The sequence below is a fragment of the Equus asinus genome, chromosome 20 (genome assembly GCF_041296235.1).
Source record: "Equus asinus isolate D_3611 breed Donkey chromosome 20, EquAss-T2T_v2, whole genome shotgun sequence".
Taxonomy (NCBI): Eukaryota; Metazoa; Chordata; class Mammalia; order Perissodactyla; family Equidae; genus Equus; species Equus asinus.
Genome location: NC_091809.1, coordinates 46,061,094 through 46,083,079, shown reverse-complemented (window position 1 = coordinate 46,083,079; position 21,986 = coordinate 46,061,094). Strand labels below are relative to the sequence as shown.

General features: G+C 39.9%; 1 protein-coding gene across 9 annotated transcripts in view; it reads left to right on the top strand.

The window, feature by feature from the left end:
• The window catches only part of KMT2A (lysine methyltransferase 2A), an 80,636-nt gene that overhangs the window by 9,225 nt on the left and 49,425 nt on the right, over positions 1-21,986 (top strand). For all 9 annotated transcript variants that reach the window (XM_070490147.1, XM_070490150.1, XM_070490144.1 and 6 more), the window contains 2 exons: positions 15,404-15,473; positions 18,151-20,804. In XM_070490147.1, the coding sequence (XP_070346248.1) occupies positions 15,404-15,473; positions 18,151-20,804 (2,724 nt within the window). The remainder of the gene's footprint in view (positions 1-15,403; positions 15,474-18,150; positions 20,805-21,986) is intronic.

Below are 21,986 nucleotides of genomic sequence, written 5' to 3'. Positions count from 1 at the left end.
TTGCAAGCTCATTCATGCTCTCTGTGCTGTGCTATTCTCAACTTCTTTCTCTTCCCTCACTATCTAATCAATTTCGGAGGCTTGTCCATGATACTGTTCTAGTGTTTCTTTAATCTGTCTCTGCTTTTCTATTTTACCATCCTACTTTAAATTTCCATTACCTTTGCATGGATTATCACCGTAATCTCCTAACCGGTCTCCTTGCCTGCTTTTTCAGTGTTTGCTGGATTGCCAACGGTTTTCTTAAGTACAGGTCTGATTATGTCACTTTATTCCTAAAACCCTTTAACTTCTCACTGAATATAAAATAAGATTTAAAATTCTCAGCCCTTCATAATCTACCTGGCCTACATTTCGACATTTTGAACATTATCTCCTGAACACACATTCTCACTTATGTGCTTCAGCCATATTGGATTACCAATCTATTAGATGTTCTCCTCAGTCTGTGTGTACCTGCCTTTATACCTTTGCTAATGCCTCTCCTTTGCCTTAAAGTCTTTCCTATCTTGCCCTGCCTCTGACTTATTCATCTTTCACGGCTCAGCTCAGATCCCCAGATTCCACCTCTTCCATGAAGCTTTCATAGATATTACTAGTAGTTGAAACTCACTTCTCCTTTTCTGTTTTCCTATGGTACCTTATACCCACCCTTAGCAAATTTACTCCGGGATACCTTATGTTGTACTTTTGATTGTGTCTTTCTTCCATTAGATTGTGATTTCCTTAAGACATGGACCATTTCTAAGTCATCATTTATGTTTTATATTGTTTACAATGGTGACTTTTCATATAGAAGGTGATCAGCGAATGTTTGTTGAATTGAAAATTTGATATACACACAACTTTTAGGAATACTTTGCAAGGATACATTACATCAGCTGTTACGTTGTACTAAACTATTAACGGGATAATTTTGAGTAATTTTTAAAAAAATAGTAAACTAACAAGTGTGGCAGAGGACAGTCTAAGAGCCGTCAAAGGACATTTTTGTAAAAGTAGTAACTGGGTTTTAAAAGTGCTGTTGCGGTGTCCTCATGGGATGGCATCGTCTTTTTTATGGATAATTCTAGCACTGATTGTCCCCTTACTTGAGTGTTGTTTCCATTTCTAGGTTACTCAACTTGAAAGGGTTGAGGAGACCTTGGAGAAGGTTCTAAGGAGACTCAGAAGATGATTATATGATTGGAAGTCAGTCCTATGAGGAAAGACTGGGAGAATGAAAGGTTAAGAGGCCACTTAATAACTCTTCAAAGTCCTGAATGGATCCATTATTAGGAATGGTAACCAGCTGTTTTCCATCTCCACTGATGCTAGAATAAGAGAAAAATAGGTTTAAACTGAAGCAAGGGGTAGTTATATAGAGAACTTGTTGCTAATGTTGGTTATCATTATAGTTATGGTAAAAAAGTTACCAAAATAATTTTGTGATCTTCTCTGGAGGTGAATTTTTAAAGTACAGTCCTGCCTGTATATGTATAAAATGACCTCTCAAGCTACCTTCTCATTCTTTGAATCTATATTTTTATTCAGATCCCAGAGGGCATGGATCATGTTTTTTATACTTTTTAATAGTCCCCAAGGGGTCCTAGAGCCTCACAGGCTCCCTAAGAGGAATTTGATTTGAATTAGTAAGCTCCAGAGAACTGTCTGTATGAAATGATTTTATCGTGGTTTTATAGGAGAATAAAAATTAGGTGATGGAGTTAAGAGAGAAATCTTAAACATCAAGAGAAACCAGGGAAAACAGTAGGTGTGGCTTCAATATGGGAAACAAATAAGTATTTGTAGCGTTTTTGTCCATTTTCACTTGGAGTTTGAAGAGACGTGCTTCAGAATATCCCTTGTTAAGGTCAGCACTGCTTGTGGATGTATTATAACAAGTGCTTTGTGAATCCGTTCCAATCTAACATAAGTTTGCTTCATGTGAATGAGGATTACAAAAGCCTCTGACCCTTGGCTTTTGAGGCTGTGTGGAGGGCTTGCATCACTCAGAATGAAACCTTTTTAGATATGTTGGGTTGCAGAAAGCATTTCCTGTACAGTCAGAATGAAAACTGTGAATTGGGATTATTCATATAGATTACCAAAAGTCTGGGCAGAACTGATATTAACACCATCTCGTTTTCCTACCAACTCTTAGTTCCAGAATCTTGATTGGGTTGTTGAAGCTTTAGGACTTTTGAGTTTATTACTAGAATTGTATATAAATTCTTTCTTTTAGGTGAATTGATACTAGATTTATTTAAGGTTATTTATATATAATGGATATTTTCTACGTTTCATATAGTAAATGCTTTTAACCAGATATTCTCATAAAATGACTGGAGTTCAAAGCTGAAGCTGGATTGTTGCAGGAATTCTGCAAGTGGTGGCAAAGCGAAGGGCAGTTTGATTCCCTAATTGTAAAATTGGATGTCATTTGAGGAACTCTGGAAATTGGAAATATGAGAGATTCATACTTTTCCTGTAACTTTTTAAAAAAATTTCTTTCTTTTTTTTTTAAGACTTTATTTTGCCTTTTTCTCCCCAAAGCTCCCCAGTACATAGTTGTATATTTTTAGTTGTGGGTCCTTCTAGTTGTGACATGTGGGACTCTGCCTCAGCATGGCTTGATGAGCAGTGCCATGTCCGCGCCCAGGATCCGAACTGGCGAAACCCTGGGCTGCCGAAGCGGAGCATGTGAACTTAACCACTCAGCCACGGGACCGGTCCTCCCCGTAACTTTTAATTGCTGGTTGTACAGGTATAAATTCAGAAAGCAAGAGATTACAAAAGCAAAGAATAATTCTCATGATTCTTTATTCTACTTGAGAGATTCTAGTGTTGGAGTAATAAAAAAATACCAGGGACTTTTTTTTTTTTTAATAAGTTAATGCCACATAATGTAGGCTTCTCAGAATGTGATGGCAAACTTCCAAATATGATGTGGTAGTCAAAAGAGAATCAGTTGGTTTTTCAAGATATTAAGAACACAAAACTTCCCAACTCATATTCTGAACATTAGTTCCTAAAAAATATTAGGTCAAAATTGGGTTGCCTGACTTAGTAGCTTTGTTGTTTTGTCAAGGGGAATGTTCACTTTTGTCATCTAACTTCACAATTGCTCCTTCAGAAAACTGACTGTGGAGAGATTACCCTATTACCTTCAGAGGGAAGGAAGTTGTGAGCTCCTCAGTGTGACTCTCGTTGCTATTGGTCATTCAACAGCCCATCTTCCCAGAAGGAAAGATGCAACCCGACTTTTGGCACCAAGATAAGAACAACAACCTAGAAGAAAAAAATTGAAATTTTATAGTGGAAACTTGTAGTTGAATGAGCTTATAGCTCAAAATGAAATTAACTACTTAAAGTTGGCATATAGGGGACCAAAACCTCTTATAATAAAAAGAACCATCTCTGAAAATAATGTTGATGTTTGTTTGTTTAATTTTTCCAGCCTATTCAATTGGATCTGGTCATTTTGTGGTACTTTCCCGTTAAACAGAGAAGAATAAACCCTGTGGTTGTGATGATTAACTGAATTTCTCTAGGATATCAGTTAAGTGGACTTATTTCTTCTACTTCAGCAAGCAGATAAACCAGTTCAGGCTTGCAACTTAGGGATCTGGAAATATACCTTTTTTGATTTTTGTTTGTTTTGTTCTGTTTTTGTTTTTTAAGATCCTGCAAAGTAATTTGGGGCATTGCCAAGAGTCGGTATAGCTTACTATCTGATGTAGTGAGTTCATTTTGCTGTGTTTTTTTTTTTAAAGACAAATGAGCTACTTTATGACTCCTTTTTCTGAAGCAGGATGGGTGGAGTTCACCTGTCTCATTTGCTTAGCTGTTTTGAGTATCTTTGCTTCTTGCTCTTGTTGACATGGAGTGAGGACGAGGGGGTACTACTTTCTCTAGTTACAAAGTATGTAACGTTTGTGTCTTTAGGTGACAGTTGCTAGGTAGAATTGAATTAAATATTTTAAAACTGGATTTCATTCTTGTGTGGGTGAAAATTTTACCAACTACTGTTATTGAAGAACAGTTTATTGTTGTTTCTGAATTCTTTAATCCTAGCTGCCTTTGTGGGTTAACATTTCTCAATATCAGGCAGCGATCATATCTAAAACAGTTTAAATCTCTTCCTATCTGTTAGGCATTCAAACAACCACTGTTCTCTTTGATGCACCAATAACCAGAGAGATCTGGCCTTGGCCCTGCCCCTGCCAGTCTGTTGACAAGAGGCCATGATGTTAGTCCAATAACTGCGTACATTTCTGGACTAGTTGATTTCAGAAACCGTCTTGGCTTGAGAACTTTGTCTCTTGATGTCTGTGTATTCAACTATGCTTGTGTGTGTTGTATTTTTCTCTTCTTATAGATTCAACGGCATTATTGTTATAGTCCACTTTTTGGAAATAATTTACAGGCGTCACTATATTTTCTTCCATTACAAATGATGAAAAAGTACTTGCAAAGGGGCTCATCTTCCCCCTAAATGGCATTCATAAGTATGGCACTCTACAGAGTGAGAAATGTAGAGAGATTGGAAAATCTAATTCATTTTTCAAAGAACATCTTTTATGTACCGGGCTGGTGACCAGATGCTGGGGCGTTAACACTGAACGAGTCCCGTCCCTCGTGAAACTTACTGTCTAATTTCTTTTTACTGAGCTCAGCTTAAAGTACAGCATGAATATGAGTACTAAAATTATAGTACTTTGCAAAATACTTTAGAAATTGGTAATTGGAAGGTTGAAGCTCTCAAAATTAATATTAACAGAATTGTTCTTGGGAGCAATTCAAGTAGTATTCTTCATTTACTGATTTACTGGTTCTTGAGAGTCAGTTATACCAAGTGTCATATATGAATCAAGATATTTTAAATGTTCTCAAGGTATTTAATAGCTTTTTTCTTCCTGTTAAAAGGGAACTTAAGTACTCCCACGTCCTCTGTCACCTCCTACAATTGCAGAAGTACCACTTTCTACTTGTATTCTGGATCCTGTCCCCTCTCGTCTCCTCAGGGCTGTCCCTGCAGTTATCCGCTCTCTCTTGCATCGGCAGTTTCTCTCTCACGACTGGATTGGTCTCATCAACATATAAAACTGTCAGACTGTCTTAATATAATCCTTCTGTTCAAAAACCCTTGACCTCACATCCTCCTCCAGCTACTACCCAATTCTCTGCTGCTCCCTTTCACAACAAAACTCCTTGAAAGTGCTCTGTGTGATTGCTGTCTCCACTTTCTCACCTCTCATCCCCTCTTCAGCCACTGCACTTGGGCTTTTATCCCCGTGACTGCCGAAACAGCTCTTGTCAAGGTCCTCGAGGACCTCTTTCTTGCTAGATTGAATAGATAATTCGCAGTCCTCATCCTGTGAAACCTTTGGGCAGCCTTTGAACCAGCTGACCACTCCCTTCTTGAAACACTCTTTTCTTGGATTCCGTAACACTGCACTTACCTGCTTTGTTCTTAACTCATTGGTTATTAACTTTCAGTATTCTGTATGGCTTCCCTCCTTTGCTTAACTCTCCTGAATGTTGGAGTCCCCTGAAGTCTACCTTTGGCTACCTTCTCTATCCTCACACTCTTCCTAGGTGATCTCAACAGGCCTCATCTATGTGCTGATGATACTAAATCTTTGTCTCTAACCCTGACTACTCCGTGGACTCCCAGACTTGTGTAACCAACTGCCCTATTTGATATTTCCGTTGGTATAATAATAATAATAATGAGTGGTTAGCATTTATTGAGCGTTTGTCGTGGGCCAGGCAGTATTCTGAGTGCTTCATATGTATTACCGCACCTGATTCTTGCTCACCCTCTGAGGTAGCCACTACTATTCCCAGGCAAGGAAACAGGTATGCGTCGAAGCAGTCGGATATCTAATAGGTATTGTACGCTTGCCATGTCCAAAGAGTCCTAATTTTCTTCTCTCTCCTTGTTACAGAATGACTCTGCCATTTACCTAGTTGTTTAGGCCTAAAATTTAAGCATTATCCTTGATTTCTCTCTTTTATTCATAGTCCAAATAACTCATCAGCAAATTCTATCCACACCTCCAAAATACCTTAAATCTAACGACCTCTCATCAATTCTATCACCAACCCCCCAGACTTACCTATTATGGTCCTTTGACTGGACTACTCTTGTGTTCTCACCTCAGTGAAGTTTGTTCTTTACACAGCAACTATGTAGTCCAAGTGTAAATCAATCAAATCTTATTTCCTCTCTAAACCTGTCAGTGTCTCTCTCCCTGCCCTCCTTCCTCCCGCACTGCTGGAATAAATCCAGATTCCTCACTGTGGCCAACAAAGCCATACCTGATCTGGCCTCTGGTCAGGGCTGCTTCTCCCGCGCCATCTCTTCTCATTCTCGCTCATTCTGCTGCAGAGCCATGCTGGCCTTACTGTCTGTCATCCCTGCCATGCTTGTTGCTGTCTGCGACCTTTGCACTTACTATCAAGCTAGAATACTACTCCACCTAGATCTTTATGTTTGTTTGTCTTTTTCTCATCATTTAGGTCTAAACCACGGTTCAGCAAGTTTTTTCTGCAAAGGCCTAGATGGTCTCAATTGCAACAACTCAACTCTGCTGTTGTAGTGTGAAAGCAGCCACAGACAATACTTAAATGAATGAGCGTGGCTGTGTTCCAATAAAACTTTATGGACGCTGAAATTTGAATTGCATATAATTTTCATGTACACAAAATATTCTTTTGATTTTGTTCAACCGTTTAAAATGTTACAAACCATTCTTAGCTCATGGACTGAGCAAAAACAGGTGGCAGGCCAGATTTGGCCTGTGGCCCGTAGTTTGCCAGTCCTTGGTAAACCATCACCTTAGGGAAGCCTTTCCTGACCACCCCAAGGACAGTGAAAATAGCCCCCATAGCTAACCCTCATCAATCCTATTGCCCTAGTTTCTTTCTTTATTTGTCACATGTTTATTTTCTGTTTCCACTAGATTGGAGCTTCATGGGGCAGGAATTTCATCAGTTCTTCACCTGTGTCTCCTTAGAGTCTAGAACAGTGCCTAACAATACTTAGTAAATACTTGTTGGGTGACTGAATGCCAATCACAATGAATTATGGCTGTAGACTGCTATCTGGTCTCTCTTTATTCGGTCTCTTTCCTACTCTAATTCTGTTTGTGTGTGTGTATATATATACTGTTTCCAGAATAAACTTCAAACACAGTTACACCTTTTCTACATTTGAGAACCACTGGGAGCCCCCTGCTGTTTATTGAATCAGGTTTGACCATGGCATCCCAGAATTTACAAGGTTCTGATACTTCATTTGTCTTCTGTCTTGGCCCTGCTGTGGCTACTCCTTTCCAACCAAAGCAGTTTTTACCAATCCTTTCATCGGTTTTCCACTTCTCCGCATTAGTCCTCCTCCCATTTATTCTTTTTTTTTTTTTTAAAGATTTTATTTTTCCTTTTTCTCCCCAAAGACCCCCGCTACATAGCTGTATATTTTTACTTGTGGGTCCTTCTAGCTGTGGCATGTAGGACACCGCCTCAGCATGGTCTGACGAGTGGCACCATGTCCCGGCCCAGGATCCAAACCCTCGAAACCCCGGAGTGCTCGAACTCAACCACTCGGCCTCGGGGCAGCTGCCCTCCCATTTATTCTTAATCAGCCGTTGTCCATGATCTATTTCCTTCACAGCTGCATTCTTAAAACTTTTGCAGGTTGTGAGCCTCTTTGAGAATCTGAAGAAATCTGTTGTGTTTTTCACTTGACAGATGCCCGTATAAACACAGTTTTGCCTGTGATTTCAGAGAAAATTCTAAGCTTACTCCTGCCTGTAAACTTTTCAGCAACTAAATCCTTGCTGAGCTGCTTTCCCAATGGAAGAGAATCCCTCTCCATTGTGCTTTGTATTCACTCGCCCCCAGTGCTGACCCCTGCACCCGTCCCTTCTCCGTTTATTACTGCTTTGCTTTTGAGGAGTTTCAGTGTCTTCTTCCCTGCTGCTGTGTTCCCCTTTGACATATAAACACATTCAACTGAACAAATACTACTCCCCAGCTAGTCTTTCCCTACCTGTGCCCTCTCTCTCCTTTCCCAGATAACCAAGTTTTTCCAAAACAGTAGTCTATGCTTATTTCCATTTTGTCACTTTCTAATCACACCTCAACCCACTGCAGTTTGGCTCCCCCTGCCTCTAACACTGCAGGGAAATCAGCCTTGCCAATGTCACAGGCGGCCTCCCAATTTTGAGATCCCGCTGTATCCCAAGCTTCAGTCCTTACCCAACTTGACCGTCCCTTGATGTGTGTTCTTCCATTGACTGTTTTGTACTTACTGTGCAAGCTCCTCCTCCTCGGCCATTCCATCTCCTCTCCTCGCTTGGCTTCCCTTTCCCCTGTCTGTTGTTAAGTGTAGGTATTCCTCAGGGGTCTGCCATCGGCCCTCCTTTTCTTTCAGTACTCTCTCTCCCTGGGAGATCGTGGTTACACGTATGCTTTCAGCCTTCATACGTTCACTGAATCAAATGTGTTTTCTCCAGATCATTATACCTTACACCTTGGAGAGACATTTCAAATTCTCGTGTCTGAAGTGATCTCCCTTCTCACTCCTCTGAACCTGTCTTCCTGCTTGTATTCCCAATCTTGGTAAATATCACCATAAAAGTAATCAACTGAAGCCGAATACCTGCAAGTCTTTGTTGATTCTTTCCGTTCCCTTAACCTTTATGTCAAGACCTTGTCCATTTTGCCTCTGTCTATGGACTCTGCCCTTTGTCTCAGTCCCCGGTGCCAATGTAGTCATTTTGTCACTGTTCTTCCTGCCTCTGGTTTTAAAGGTAGTCTCGACTTCCCATTGCTGTCATGGTGATCTTTTGAAAATATAAATCCAGTCATGCTTCTCTCCTGCCTGAAAGTATCACTGACGAGCTGTAGTCTTCAGGATGAGGCCCACACTTCCTTGAGGATAAACTTCAAACTCCTGAAGGCATTTAAGACATTTCGTGATCTGCCTCTGCCTTTTCCCCTCATGTCTTAGCCCCCTTTCCCACATCAGCTAGGGCCTGGGCCATACTGGACTGTTTGTGATTTCACTCCAGGCCATGCTCTTTTGTACCTCTGCGCTTTTGTATGTATTATTCTCTCTGCCGGCACTGTCTCCCCCTCACCCTGAGTTATCGCCCTTCAAAAGTTAGATTAAGTTGTCATCCTTTCTGCAATGACTTTCCTGACCCTTTCTCCTTGACTGGGTGAGTCGCCTTCTGCTCTGCTTCCACGTTTATTCCTCTAGCATAGCAGGCAACACACTGTATTCCCTTAACTTAATCATCCGCTCTTGACAGACTAGCAAGTCCTTGAAGGCAGAAGCTGTCTTTTATCTCTGTCTACAGCCCTTAACGCAGAAATGGGCTCACGTCTATTTGAATGAGTAATTGAGTTGGTTTAGTCTGTCCTACCAGCCTGAGGACATTCTCCCTATGCATTCTTAAAAGTAAGAATCATGTTGCCTAATTCTTTGGAGTCCACCAGTATTTTCTACAGTGCTATTGCCAAAGTAGGTACTTAATGTTTTTAAACAGTTATTGTATTACATTTCCTTTATTTTCATTATACAAACATTTATTGAATGCCACATGTGTGCCAGGTACTAGGAATACAAAAATAATAAGTAGGGGGCCCGCCCGGTGGCGCAGTGGTTAAGTTCTCATGTTCCACTTCGGTGGCCCGGGGTTCGCCAGTTCGGATCCCGGGTGTGGACATGGCACCGCCTGGCAAGCCATGCTGTGGTAGGTGTCCCACATATAAAATACAGGAAGATGGGCATGGATGTTAGCCCAGGGCCAGCATTTCCTCAGCAAAAGAGGAGGATTGGCAGCAGATGTTAGCTCAGGGCTAATCTTCCTCAAAAAAAAAAAAGTAAACTGTCACTATCCTCAAAGAGTGAACACTCTAGAGAAGGAGACAAACACGTAAACACATTTCTAAATCCCTTATGCTAATTAAACAGTGGTAATTATGTGTGCATGTCTTTAAAATGCAGCATCAAGACCTTGGTATTTTAGAGCTTGTAGCAGTAGACACAGAGGGAAATGTGCCAGCAGAAGTGATATCTAACTGGAATAAATTCCCAAAGGAGAAGTGTTACTCTATTTTTACTAGAGCTGCTGAGATGCTCAATATGCCTCTTCGATGTTTCTTCATCTTCTTTAGTTGTTCTTAGTAATTTTCTTTGTTCTCTTGTGGCCTCCTCATATGATGGAACCATATTTGATGGTACCAAAAATTAGAAACCTTCAAAACAGAATTTCAAACAATTAGAATATCAGGGTGATTTTGATACTGTCTGTGGTTATTGGTGTTATTTTCAATTGATTCATCAATAAACCTTTGTAGTTTAAGAAATTTGATTTTTCAGACTCGTAGAACTAAGCATTTTGGAGACAGAAGAATGCTAAGAAATGGTTGCTGGAGGGCGTGTTTGAGATGCCTACCGCTGAGGGGTTTCTTGCTGGACGGGGGAGGGGAAGGGTGTGAGCAGGGTCACCCTAAGCCTGTTCATCTGAGGCCAGAGCTGGCTGAGCTCGTTTAATAGAAGAGTTTGCAAAGTAGTTTTGGAGCCCCCTCTTAGCCTGGGAGGTGAAGAACTCCAAGTGAGTGATTTTTGCTCTGACTGTGGTACACTGGGAGGACTTTAAGGGAGGAACTAAAGCCTGTTATGTATTTTATTTGAGGGTAGTGGGGAAATGACATTGAGGCCCATCAGTTGCAGGTTTATCAGATCACTGATATCACTAGGAACTGTGTCTCCTCTAATCACTGCAGATGCTTTAGGTCTTGATTACCTAAACTCTCTCTGGTTTCTAACGCTGGAGTTGTGCCTAGTTATAATACTGAGGGATGGAGATAGACATTGCCATCCTTTGGAAGAATTTTGAAATTTGTTGACTATTTCTCCATGAACCAAATACTAATATAAGAAGAGTGTGAACTATTCCAAGATTTTAAGCAACTATTTTACTCCAGAACATGAAATACAGAACATTTGATCCTTCACTAACATTTTAATGCGACTGGTTTTTGAAAGGAAGGCTGAAACTGTGCACCTGGCCTGTCTGCCTTAGATGCTTCTTGGGAGCAGGAATTATGTCTTACTCTTCTTTGCTTCTGGAACAGATAGCATAGAAGTGGTTTTTGAATGAATGAATAAGTAAAAGAAATAGTGCTTTGTTTGATAAGTGGTCCTAGTAGTACATAATTCCTTGAAACACAGAATTTCATGTATTTTTCTAAAATGTCTTCATTATTATGTTTTGTATGTAAACATTATTATCTGTAATACTTATCTTGGATTCACTTAGGTTCTCTTGTGGAAAAACTATGCCTATTGCTTCATCACTTACAAATACTTACAAACCAGCCACTAAAGAACTAAAATTCTGCCATTAAAATAAAAATCTTCAAATGTTAAGATATTTATGAGTAAAATAGAATTTACTAGTAAAGGTATGCTTGGAAGTTCTCAAATAACTGGTTACCCTAGAGATAAGGGTAGAGAAAGAAATTGTACACATTTATTATTTCTACAATTAGATGTCACTTAGGAAGTGACATTAGATAGCTTCATTGCATTCTTAGTCACTGGGAGCTAAATGTGATTTAACAGTATTTTAAAGTGCTCAACCTGACAAGGATATTTTTCTATCTTTGGGGGTAAGAAAGTGTTAAAATCTTGGCGACTTAGTCTCCAAAGACGACATTGTCCGGAAGGAGTAGGTTTGATGGCTCTTGCCTGTACCCTGTCTTGGAATCTGTGCGCGTCGGAGAAAGCCACAGTGAAAGGAAAAGTATGTGTGATGAATGGCTTTTTGGGCCCAGTTCCCAGGAAGACTTGGTCATGTGTCGTGTGGTGTCTCCTGTACCCTCTCTCTTCAGGGCTGTCCAGGCTTATGAGGCCACGGTGCCAGACATGGATTTAATTGCAGCTCCTTTTGTTGTCTTGTTTGTAGACATTTTGTCTTAGCCTTTGATTTCTAGACAAGTCTAAATTGTTGGGAAGCCAATACGATTACCTTGATTACTACACTTTCAGGAAGCCCACGGGTTTAAACAGGATGATGGGAGCCGGATGAGAGGCAAGAAGGACTTCAATTGCAGCCCCTCTTGCAGCATCTCTTTCCCTGTGCGTTCTCGACTTGGCTTTCCTTAGAATCTTTTAGGGCCCTTACATGGAATCGGAAGTTCAGAGTTAGAAGCCAAGTTTTTTAACATAACAATGATGGCTTTTGTTTTTGGCTAAACTGTCTGGATTATTTAAACAATGGGTACTTATTTTTTTAAGCATGGTTCAGGAAGTCAACCTGTTTTTCAAGTGAAAAGAAAGTTCTTGGAGGGAAGTATTGTCTCTATTGACTACTCTTTCTCATTCCACCTACAAGATCATAAGGAAAGAGTTAATGCTCTCTGTCATTTTGGAAAGTACTTGCAAACTGTAAACGTTGGCAGAGTTAGTTAAATTGCTGTTTGACACTCAGTAGTACTCTGTTTTGGAGCACACTGCAGTTGGGCTTATATAGTTACATTTTGTGAAAGTCTGAAATACAGAAGAGTGACTCGTTAAGGTTGCTGATAATGAACCTAGCAACGTGGATTTCTTATATTTCTTTTGAAGATTAATAATCTTTCATTACTTGGTTATTGTATGTATAGTTGCTAGAACTGTCTCTCACTGCAGCACTTGGAGCATGAAAATCATGCATTTAGCAGTGTAGTCCCCTGGTAAGTGTTGGGAAATCCCCAGATGTCTTTGTGAAATGCATAGATTACCAGGTTGTTCCATGAAGGTAATGCAGGAAAAGAATGAATTAAATCAGAAAATTTAAGGCTCTGAAAATGGCATCGTGTTACTTTAATAGTAGCTGAAAGAGTAGCAGATTTTGTACTGTAGATGATTTATTTGATTCCTTTAAATATTTCCTTATAGTTTTAAATTGTAACTATTGTGGGAGGAAGTTCTTTATAACTAACTGTGTGACCTTGGGCAAGTCATTTGGCCCCTCAGAGCTTCAGTTTCTAAAACCACATCAATGATAAGAACTACAATATGGATGTTGCCCTATAGTTTTCTGAGTGATTTTACATAAATTACAAAATTTACATGTATTATTTCACTTACTCCTAAAACACTCCAATAAATAACGAATTGGAGATATAAAAATAGTGACTTATCTAATATCACGTAGCCTGCAAGTGCTAGAACTGACACCCCAGGCAAGTCCTTTGCTTTTTTCAATGATGTCATGTGCCAACAAATGAGAGAATTGGACTGATCCCCACTAAAATTCTAAGACACTGTAGTTGTTTTGTCTTTTGATTTTTTTTTTACAGCATTTGAGGCAGTTTACCATGGCCTATTTTATTTGTCTGCTTTTTTCTCAAAGTTCATTTTAGGGTTACTATTTTAAATATCTTTTTTTCTGCCCAAAAGTACATTTAAAAATTTAACAATACTACGGGGCCGGCCCGGTGGTGCAGCAGTTAAGTGCGCACGTTCGGCTTCAGCGGCCCAGGGGTCGCTGGTTGGGATCCTGGGTGCGGACACGGCACCACTTGGCATGCCATGCTGTGGCAGGCGTCCCACATGGAAAGTAGAGGAAGATGGGCATGGATGTTAGCTCAGGCCAGTCTTCCTTGGAAAAAAGAGGAGGATTGGCAGCAGTGAACTCAGGGCTAATCTTCCTCACACACACACAAAAATTTAACAATATGGAATTTCCGTTATTGTGCTAAGAGTTTTGGATAAGTTGGGTGTTTTTTTGTAATGTTGTAGCTTACATGTGTAAACCCTGAAAATTATTCCAGAAATTTATTTAGGGTTAAGCCCCACATGTCTAAGGTTGTTCTAAGTTGTTTTAAGATGAAGAGATAGATTTTTTCTTTTTCACAAATGATGTTAATAATAAGAACTTACTTTAAATTTTATTTAACGGTGAAAGAAGAGACTGTAGGAAAAGTACTCGATGTATGTATTCCTTAAATTTAGGTTTAACACATTCTTAGAATTATGATACTTTTCAAACAAATCTCTTTGAAGGGGATAATGTCCGTTTTTTTCTTAGTTAAATACTTTAATAATTTTAGCAATCTCAGAGCAAAAACCTTTTTAGATTCTAATAAGAATTGCCCCTCACTTGCATAGTATGCAGAGTCTTGGCCTCAAATATTTTGCTCCTCAAAAACGTTTAAATTTAAGAGCTGAACCTGCTAATGTGTCTCAAAGCTTGGGTGCATATTTTCATATATTCCTGGTTAATAAGTGGTGAAACAGATTAGCACCTGACTCGAGCTTTAAGCTCACCAGGAAAACAACTCTTCAGAAGACCCACAGATGCTGTCCACATACATGTGGTCTTTGCTCTTGAGAGGAAAATTTAGTGGGGTGTGATTGTTGGAACTTAGTTTGGGGCTTATCAGTATAAATCGTAGGTTCAAGAAAACGTGTGTTTCATTTCGTATTGTATTCTCGTTTTATGTGGATTTTGTTTCTGGAATTTGAAATTCTGTCTCTTGTCTCTTTCTGGAAAGAACTCAGTCTCTGAATCAATGAATTTCTGTTAATCAGTTTGTTTGAATAGACCATCTTTCTTGAGAACTTGTCCAAGAGAGGTTAAATCCTTAGTATTTTTTAAAGGGCAGGTTAAAAGTTTAGAGGTAAGGAGAAATTTTTGCTTTTTGCCTTCTTCTAGTATAACCTGAAAATAAGATGCTTCCTTAAGTTATTCTTGAATGCGTTTCACCCTATCTGTGGTCAGTTCGTGATCCCTTTCACCAATGCTGCTGCCCACCATTAAGTCTCTTATCACAGGGCATTTTAAAATGATGCCATAAAATGCATGTTGAGAATCTTTGGATCTCAAATGTACAGACATCACATCTAACTGTCAGTTCCTGAGTTAAGGAACTGACGATTATGGCAATTTCAGTCTCTATTAATATTTAGTAGTCAGGAGATTATGATACTGTTTATGTTATTCCTTATGTGTCTGTAGACTTAACTACTTGTTGAAAGATGTGTTTGTTTTATTGGGGCTGTATATTTCTGCCATTGTACTGATTTTCTTACTTGAATTAAAGTTGTTCTTTAATTGTTTTGGGCTGTATCTGTAGTTTGAAATTTAGGACTATCCCCTGTGTACTATGCACCAAAGATGACATTTCAATGCATTGTTCAATTACTACACAGCTCCTATTTGTCTGTAATGAAGCTGTCTGGCTGGGTCCATTTATTTCAATATGAGTTATTTTTTAATAGCCTATGAATGATGCTGAGTAATATATAGAGGCTAATTTTCCAAATTCATTTGTGTCTCCTCTGGGCATTTCTTGGGGGTATGTTCACATACATTTTTGTTTCTGATTTTAAAATAATTTTCCTTTGTTGTAGGATGAGCAGTTCTTAGGTTTTGGCTCAGATGAAGAAGTCAGAGTACGAAGTCCCACAAGGTCTCCTTCAGGTATGGCCAATGAAGCGCATGGTGCCTTTGAGTTTTGCTTGTTAAGAGACTGTGGCTTCCCCTTGCCTTCTTTGCATGTAAAAGATGGTCTTAAATACTTGGGTTTTTTGGTGCATCCTTCAGTTTCCCTCACACTAAGTAGGAAATGGCTTATGAACTAGAGCTCTATATGGGACTCCTTTCTGTCAGGCCACTTTTGGTTTATTCTTTGTTATGCTTCTCTTTGGGAACCACCTGAGGCATGGGGGGGAGATTTCCATGGAATGATTGGCAAACCTGGTAGGTAAATTGAAGATAACCTACTAAGAGCATCTTCAGATTTTATGTTTTTTGAATTATATTGTAGAACCTATAGCTTTGGGAATAACTTGGCCACTGTTTTTTACAGATGAAATTTGGTCCACTGTTGTCAAAGAACTAAAAACAAAATATTGGCACTGTACGAAACTCTTTTATCCTTGAAAGGCTGTATTAAAATAAAGAAAATAAAAATGATATGGGGTGTGTCCATTTATAAGCAATATTTGTCATTGTTCTCACCAAGAAAATATCTAGAATGTCTTGAAATTCTAGGCTTACAGCAGTTTCCTGAGAGATGATCCTCAGTGGAAATACCGTTTAATGGCTTGCAGAATTCTGTTGAGCGTAAGAGAGGGCTATGGATCTTTTGATGAAAAAAACATTCCCCATCTGTGCTGCCATTCTGACTTCTTCTGTGGTTTGCTTTGATTTTCTCTGGATAGGCAGTCTAGTTAAATATGATGTTGTTAGCCGAGTTTTTACTCTTTGACATTGACTTAGTCTGTCGTGTTTTTAGCATTTGGGTTCCGTTTCAGAGTCATCATATGTTATATAATCTAACTCAAACACCTAAGCTGACAGGTTTTCCTCTCTCAGGTGACGATGGTATTACCATTCTAGTTGGGAGGAGTTAGCCAGTTGTATCTCAGTGTCTGTGCCTTTAGAGAGAGGGAGTCTTCTCATTAAGACGTGATGAAATCTTAAAACTCCATATCAGAAAGTGATTTTAGAGATCATCTGGTCTGACCCTTCATTTATAGATGACAAAATGAGGTCCAGAAAATACGTGATGAGCATCTTTAGAACTGATTTTTTAATTCTTTGACTGTGTTGTGGATTATGGAAGTTAGCAGCAGAGCTGGGCTCTTCTCTGTTCTGCTTTTTCTACTTGTCCACCAAAAGCTTCTTTTAAAAGTTGGATAGAAGAGGTTTTCAGAATTAATAAAGCCTTGTGAGTGGCCAGGTTCAAGTCTACCATGATGATGAGGAATCTTGTGATGTACTTCTGGGTAGGAATTTATTTTGTTAATTCACAACTCTTTCTTGATGGTTTCCTCTTAAATTTTTTCTTGGCTGTCAGTCTACCCTGAATATTGTCTTGGTGTTTTTTTTTAAAACCAGCTAAATAGGCTTCATTAGTTAAGAAATAAAACATAGTTTCTCTGCTGTCTCCTAGTCCATTACTTTTGTTGTAATTAGTATATATTGAGAGTGGAATTGTGAATTCTTAATCTATTAAGGGAATTCTGGAGTTAATTGGTGAGGAAAGCATTTATATTTAGAAAGCTCAACAATAAGACCTTTGTTGATTTCTGTTCTGTTAGAAGGTTGGTTCCATAGTCTAAAATTAAAATGTTCATCGTAACAGCCTAAATCTCTTTTGGTGCCAGTTAGGGGATGTTTTCGTCTCAGAAGAATGTTGAGTCATAAAACATTGAAAAGTCAGGAGAGAAGAGAAGATATGATAGGCCAGGAAACTTTTAATACATTTAGAAAATACAGGTTTATACAAAGAATTTTAGAAAACAATTTTGTTTTCTTAAGTCTCTTGATAAGTAGCAGATTGAGCTGATTTATAAATTGGCAAATTCCTTTTATTTAGAATAGAAGAAATCAGATTTAGTAAATTGTTGATTTGCTCTTGACATCAATTAAGGTTACATCTTTTTTGTAACTTGGGACTAACTAGTTCAGGAACCTGCAGTAGGAGACTAGATTAATGGATATGTCATCTTGTCCCTCCACTAATTACTTCACATGCCACTGAGTTCAGTGATCTTATTCTGAGATCTCATGAATGAATATTTTTCTATTCAAGAAAACTTTTTTGGTTTACTGTGGCAAAACAGATTGAAGCTGAGTTGCCCAGGGGCCTTTTCCTATAGAAATCGGTATGTTACTGATTGGAGAGCACCTTGTTCAGATTTATTAAAGCCAAAATTCTGCGTTGAAAAGACGGGATGGCTCACTGTAACCATGTTCTCAAATGTTAGTCTTGGTGGCTAGGATATGGAAAAGGTAATAAAGATTTTTTTCTAACATATTTTTTTGAATTCAGAAAAAAATCTTGCTCACCTAAAGTTGTAGGAAAACCAGATTTGTATATTAATTGCTCAGTTGAAAACCTCTTATTATTATCTTAGTTTTTCTATCCAAAAAGTAGTTAAATGTTCTTTTAGGTGGAATGTTATTTCCTTGATTTCTTTGAGGCAAGTTTTTGGTGAAAAGAAACTAAGCACAATTGAGATGTTTTGTTGACTCATTAGACCCAAGTAGAGCAGTACACAATGGCTTGTTCTAAATTATATTCAGCTTAGTTAAGACCTAAACTACAAAGCTAAATATATGCTCTTCGTTGTTTAATTTCTATACACAGTTAAAACTAGTCCTCGAAAACCTCGTGGGAGACCTCGAAGTGGCTCTGACCGAAATCCAGCTATCCTCTCAGATCCGTCTGTGTTCTCCCCGCTAAGTAAATCAGAGACCAAATCTGGAGATAAGATCAAGAAGAAAGATTCTAAAAGCATAGAAAAGAAGAGAGGAAGACCTCCCACCTTCCCTGGAGTAAAAATCAAAATAACACATGGAAAGGACATTTCAGAGTTACCAAAGGGAAACAAAGAAGATAGCCTGAAAAAAATTAAACGGACACCATCTGCTACCTTTCAGCAAGCCACAAAGATTAAAAAATTAAGAGCAGGTAAACTCTCTCCTCTCAAGTCTAAGTTTAAGACAGGGAAGCTTCAACTAGGAAGGAAGGGGGTACAAATTGTACGGCGGCGAGGAAGGCCTCCATCGACAGAAAGGGTAAAGACCCCTTCAGGTCTCCTCATTAACTCCGAACTGGAAAAGCCCCAGAAGGTCCGGAAGGACAAGGAAGGAACACCTCCACTCACAAAAGAAGATAAGACAGTAGTCAGACAAAGCCCTCGAAGGATTAAGCCGGTTAGGATTATTCCTTCTTCTAAAAGGACAGATGCAACAATTGCTAAGCAGCTCTTGCAGAGGGCAAAAAAGGGGGCGCAAAAGAAAATTGAGAAAGAAGCAGCTCAGCTGCAAGGAAGAAAGGTGAAGACGCAGGTCAAAAATATTCGACAGTTCATCATGCCTGTGGTCAGTGCCATCTCCTCACGGATCATTAAGACCCCTCGGCGGTTTATAGAGGATGAGGATTATGACCCTCCAATTAAAATTGCCCGACTAGAGTCTACACCGAATAGTAGATTCAGTGCCACGTCCTGTGGATCTTCTGAAAAATCAAGTGCAGCTTCTCAGCACTCTTCTCAAATGTCTTCAGACTCCTCCCGATCTAGTAGCCCCAGTGTCGATACCTCCACAGACTCTCAGGTCTCTGAGGAGATTCAGGTACTTCCTGAAGAGCGGAGCGATACCCCCGAAGTTCGTCCTCCACTGCCTATTTCCCAGTCCCCAGAAAATGATGGTAATGACAGGAGAAGCAGAAGGTATTCAGTGTCAGAGAGAAGTTTTGGATCTAGAACAGCTAAAAAGTTATCAGCTCTACAAAGTGCCCCCCAGCAGCAGACCTCTTCCTCTCCACCTCCACCTCTGCTGACCCCGCCCCCACCGCTGCAGCCAGCCTCCAGTATCTCTGACCACACACCTTGGCTTATGCCTCCAACAATCCCTTTAGCATCACCGTTTTTGCCTGCTTCTGCTGCTCCCATGCAAGGGAAACGAAAATCTATTTTGCGGGAACCGACGTTTAGGTGGACTTCTTTAAAGCATTCTAGGTCAGAGCCACAATACTTTTCCTCAGCAAAGTATGCCAAAGAAGGTCTTATTCGCAAACCAATATTTGATAATTTCCGACCCCCTCCACTGACTCCCGAGGATGTTGGCTTCGCGTCTGGTTTTTCTACATCTGGTACTGCTGCTTCAGCCCGATTGTTTTCACCACTCCATTCTGGAACAAGGTTTGATATGCACAAAAGGAGCCCCCTTCTGAGAGCTCCAAGATTTACTCCAAGTGAGGCTCACTCTAGAATATTTGAGTCTGTAACTTTGCCTAGTAATCGAACTTCTGCTGGAACATCTTCTTCAGGAGTGTCTAACAGAAAACGGAAAAGAAAAGTGTTTAGCCCTATTCGATCTGAACCAAGATCTCCTTCTCACTCCATGAGGACAAGAAGTGGAAGGCTTAGTACTTCTGAGCTGTCACCTCTCACCCCGCCGTCTTCTGTCTCTTCCTCGTTAAGCATTTCTGTTAGTCCTCTTGCCACTAGTGCCTTAAACCCAACTTTCACTTTTCCTTCTCATTCCCTGACTCAGTCTGGGGAATCTGCAGAGAAAAACCAGAGACCAAGGAAGCAGACTAGTGCTCCAACAGAGCCATTTTCATCCAGTAGTCCTACTCCTCTCTTCCCCTGGTTTACCTCAGGCTCTCAGACTGAACGAGGGAGAAATAAAGACAAGGCCCCTGAGGAGCTGTCCAAAGATCGAGATGCTGACAAGAGCATGGAGAAGGACAAGAGTAGAGAGAGAGACCGGGAGAGAGAAAAAGAGAATAAGCGGGAGTCAAGGAAAGAGAAAAGGAAAAAGGGATCAGAAATTCAGAGTAGTTCTGCTTTGTATCCTGTGGGCAGGGTTTCCAAAGAGAAGGTTGTTGGTGAAGATGTTGCCACCTCATCTTCTGCCAAAAAAACGACAGGGCGGAAGAAGTCTTCATCGCTTGATTCTGGGACTGATATTGCTTCTGTGACTCTTGGGGATACGACAGCTGTCAAAACCAAAATACTTATAAAGAAAGGGAGAGGAAATCTGGAAAAAACCAACTTGGACCTCGGCCCAACTGCCCCATCCCTGGAGAAGGAGAAAACCCTCTGCCTTTCCACTCCTTCATCTAGCACTGTTAAACATTCCACTTCCTCCATAGGCTCCATGTTGGCTCAGGCAGACAAGCTTCCAATGACTGACAAGAGGGTTGCCAGCCTCCTAAAAAAGGCCAAAGCCCAGCTCTGCAAAATTGAGAAGAGTAAGAGTCTTAAACAAACTGACCAGCCCAAAGCACAGGTACTCTTTTCCGTCTTGCCTGTTCAAATCCGGCCCCTCCTATGAGCAAGTTTTAGGCTAAGTGTTTTCAATTACATCTAGTTATGGTAATCAATGAAAGGGTCAAGGAGGTGGTGGCATTTGCAATGGTCCCTTAAGGACTGGTAGGACTTTGATAGGTAGAAAATGTTGGGGAAGAACATTTTGACTAGAGGGAATAGTGTGGGTAGAGATGGAAAAATATAAAACATATTTGAGGAACAGTGAATGGCTGGACTGGTGCACGTAGGAAAGTGGTGAACTCAGACTGAAAGGTAGATTGGGGCCACGTTACAGAGACGCCGAGGTGTTTGACTCCGTGAGTTTGGTGTAATGGAATCTGTGACTTAATTTTGAAGGTGCATTTTTGTAGTCAAATTGTTTTACTATAGAAAACTGGGAGGGGGGGCGGGCTCAGATTCTCTTCTTCTGAGTAGCAGTGATCAGAGCAATAGATACTAGGTGTTTGCAGAATACTGATGAGGAGCACTTAGCCTTAAGTAGTGGGACAGAAAAGCTGTAGGATTCAGTTAGTTAAATGATGACAAACAGATTTTTACAAAGAACAGCGTTTTTTTTACCAAGTGAGCTAGACTCTCTGAGAAAACCTGCTGATCTTGAGGTTCTTTTAAAAAACTGTCATGTAGGAGATAGATATTTATACCAACATATCAAGTTAGGTGAAGATGACCGCAAACTTAGGTTTTTGATGTTATTCAGCCTAGGGCCATATTTACATTTAGTAATTCTGCCAGTTGAGAGTTCTAGCAGGAGTATGAGGGGGCTTATTTCCGACAGCATTTTGGATGTTTTGTGGCGATAGGAGCAGTGGCTCTTCACCCTGTGAGACATTTCTGTCTGGAGCCATGGCCTTCCATATTTCCATTTATAGGTTATTTCCCTCTACTTCTCTGTTGGTCAGGGAAATATAAGAAACAGTCTCATTAGATAAGCCCTACTTACACCACACTGAACTTTTTGATAATATAGACTAGCAGCTTGAATGTTCAGGGGAATTTTAAAGAACTAGTGTAATTGGGAATAGAAGCTTAGTTGATTCGTTTTTTGATTAGAAGCCTTTTTTTTTCCCCTACCAATTTTAGGATAGAGAAGTAGTTGATTCCTATTTATTGATATGGCTTATCAGCTGGGAATAACTAGAGC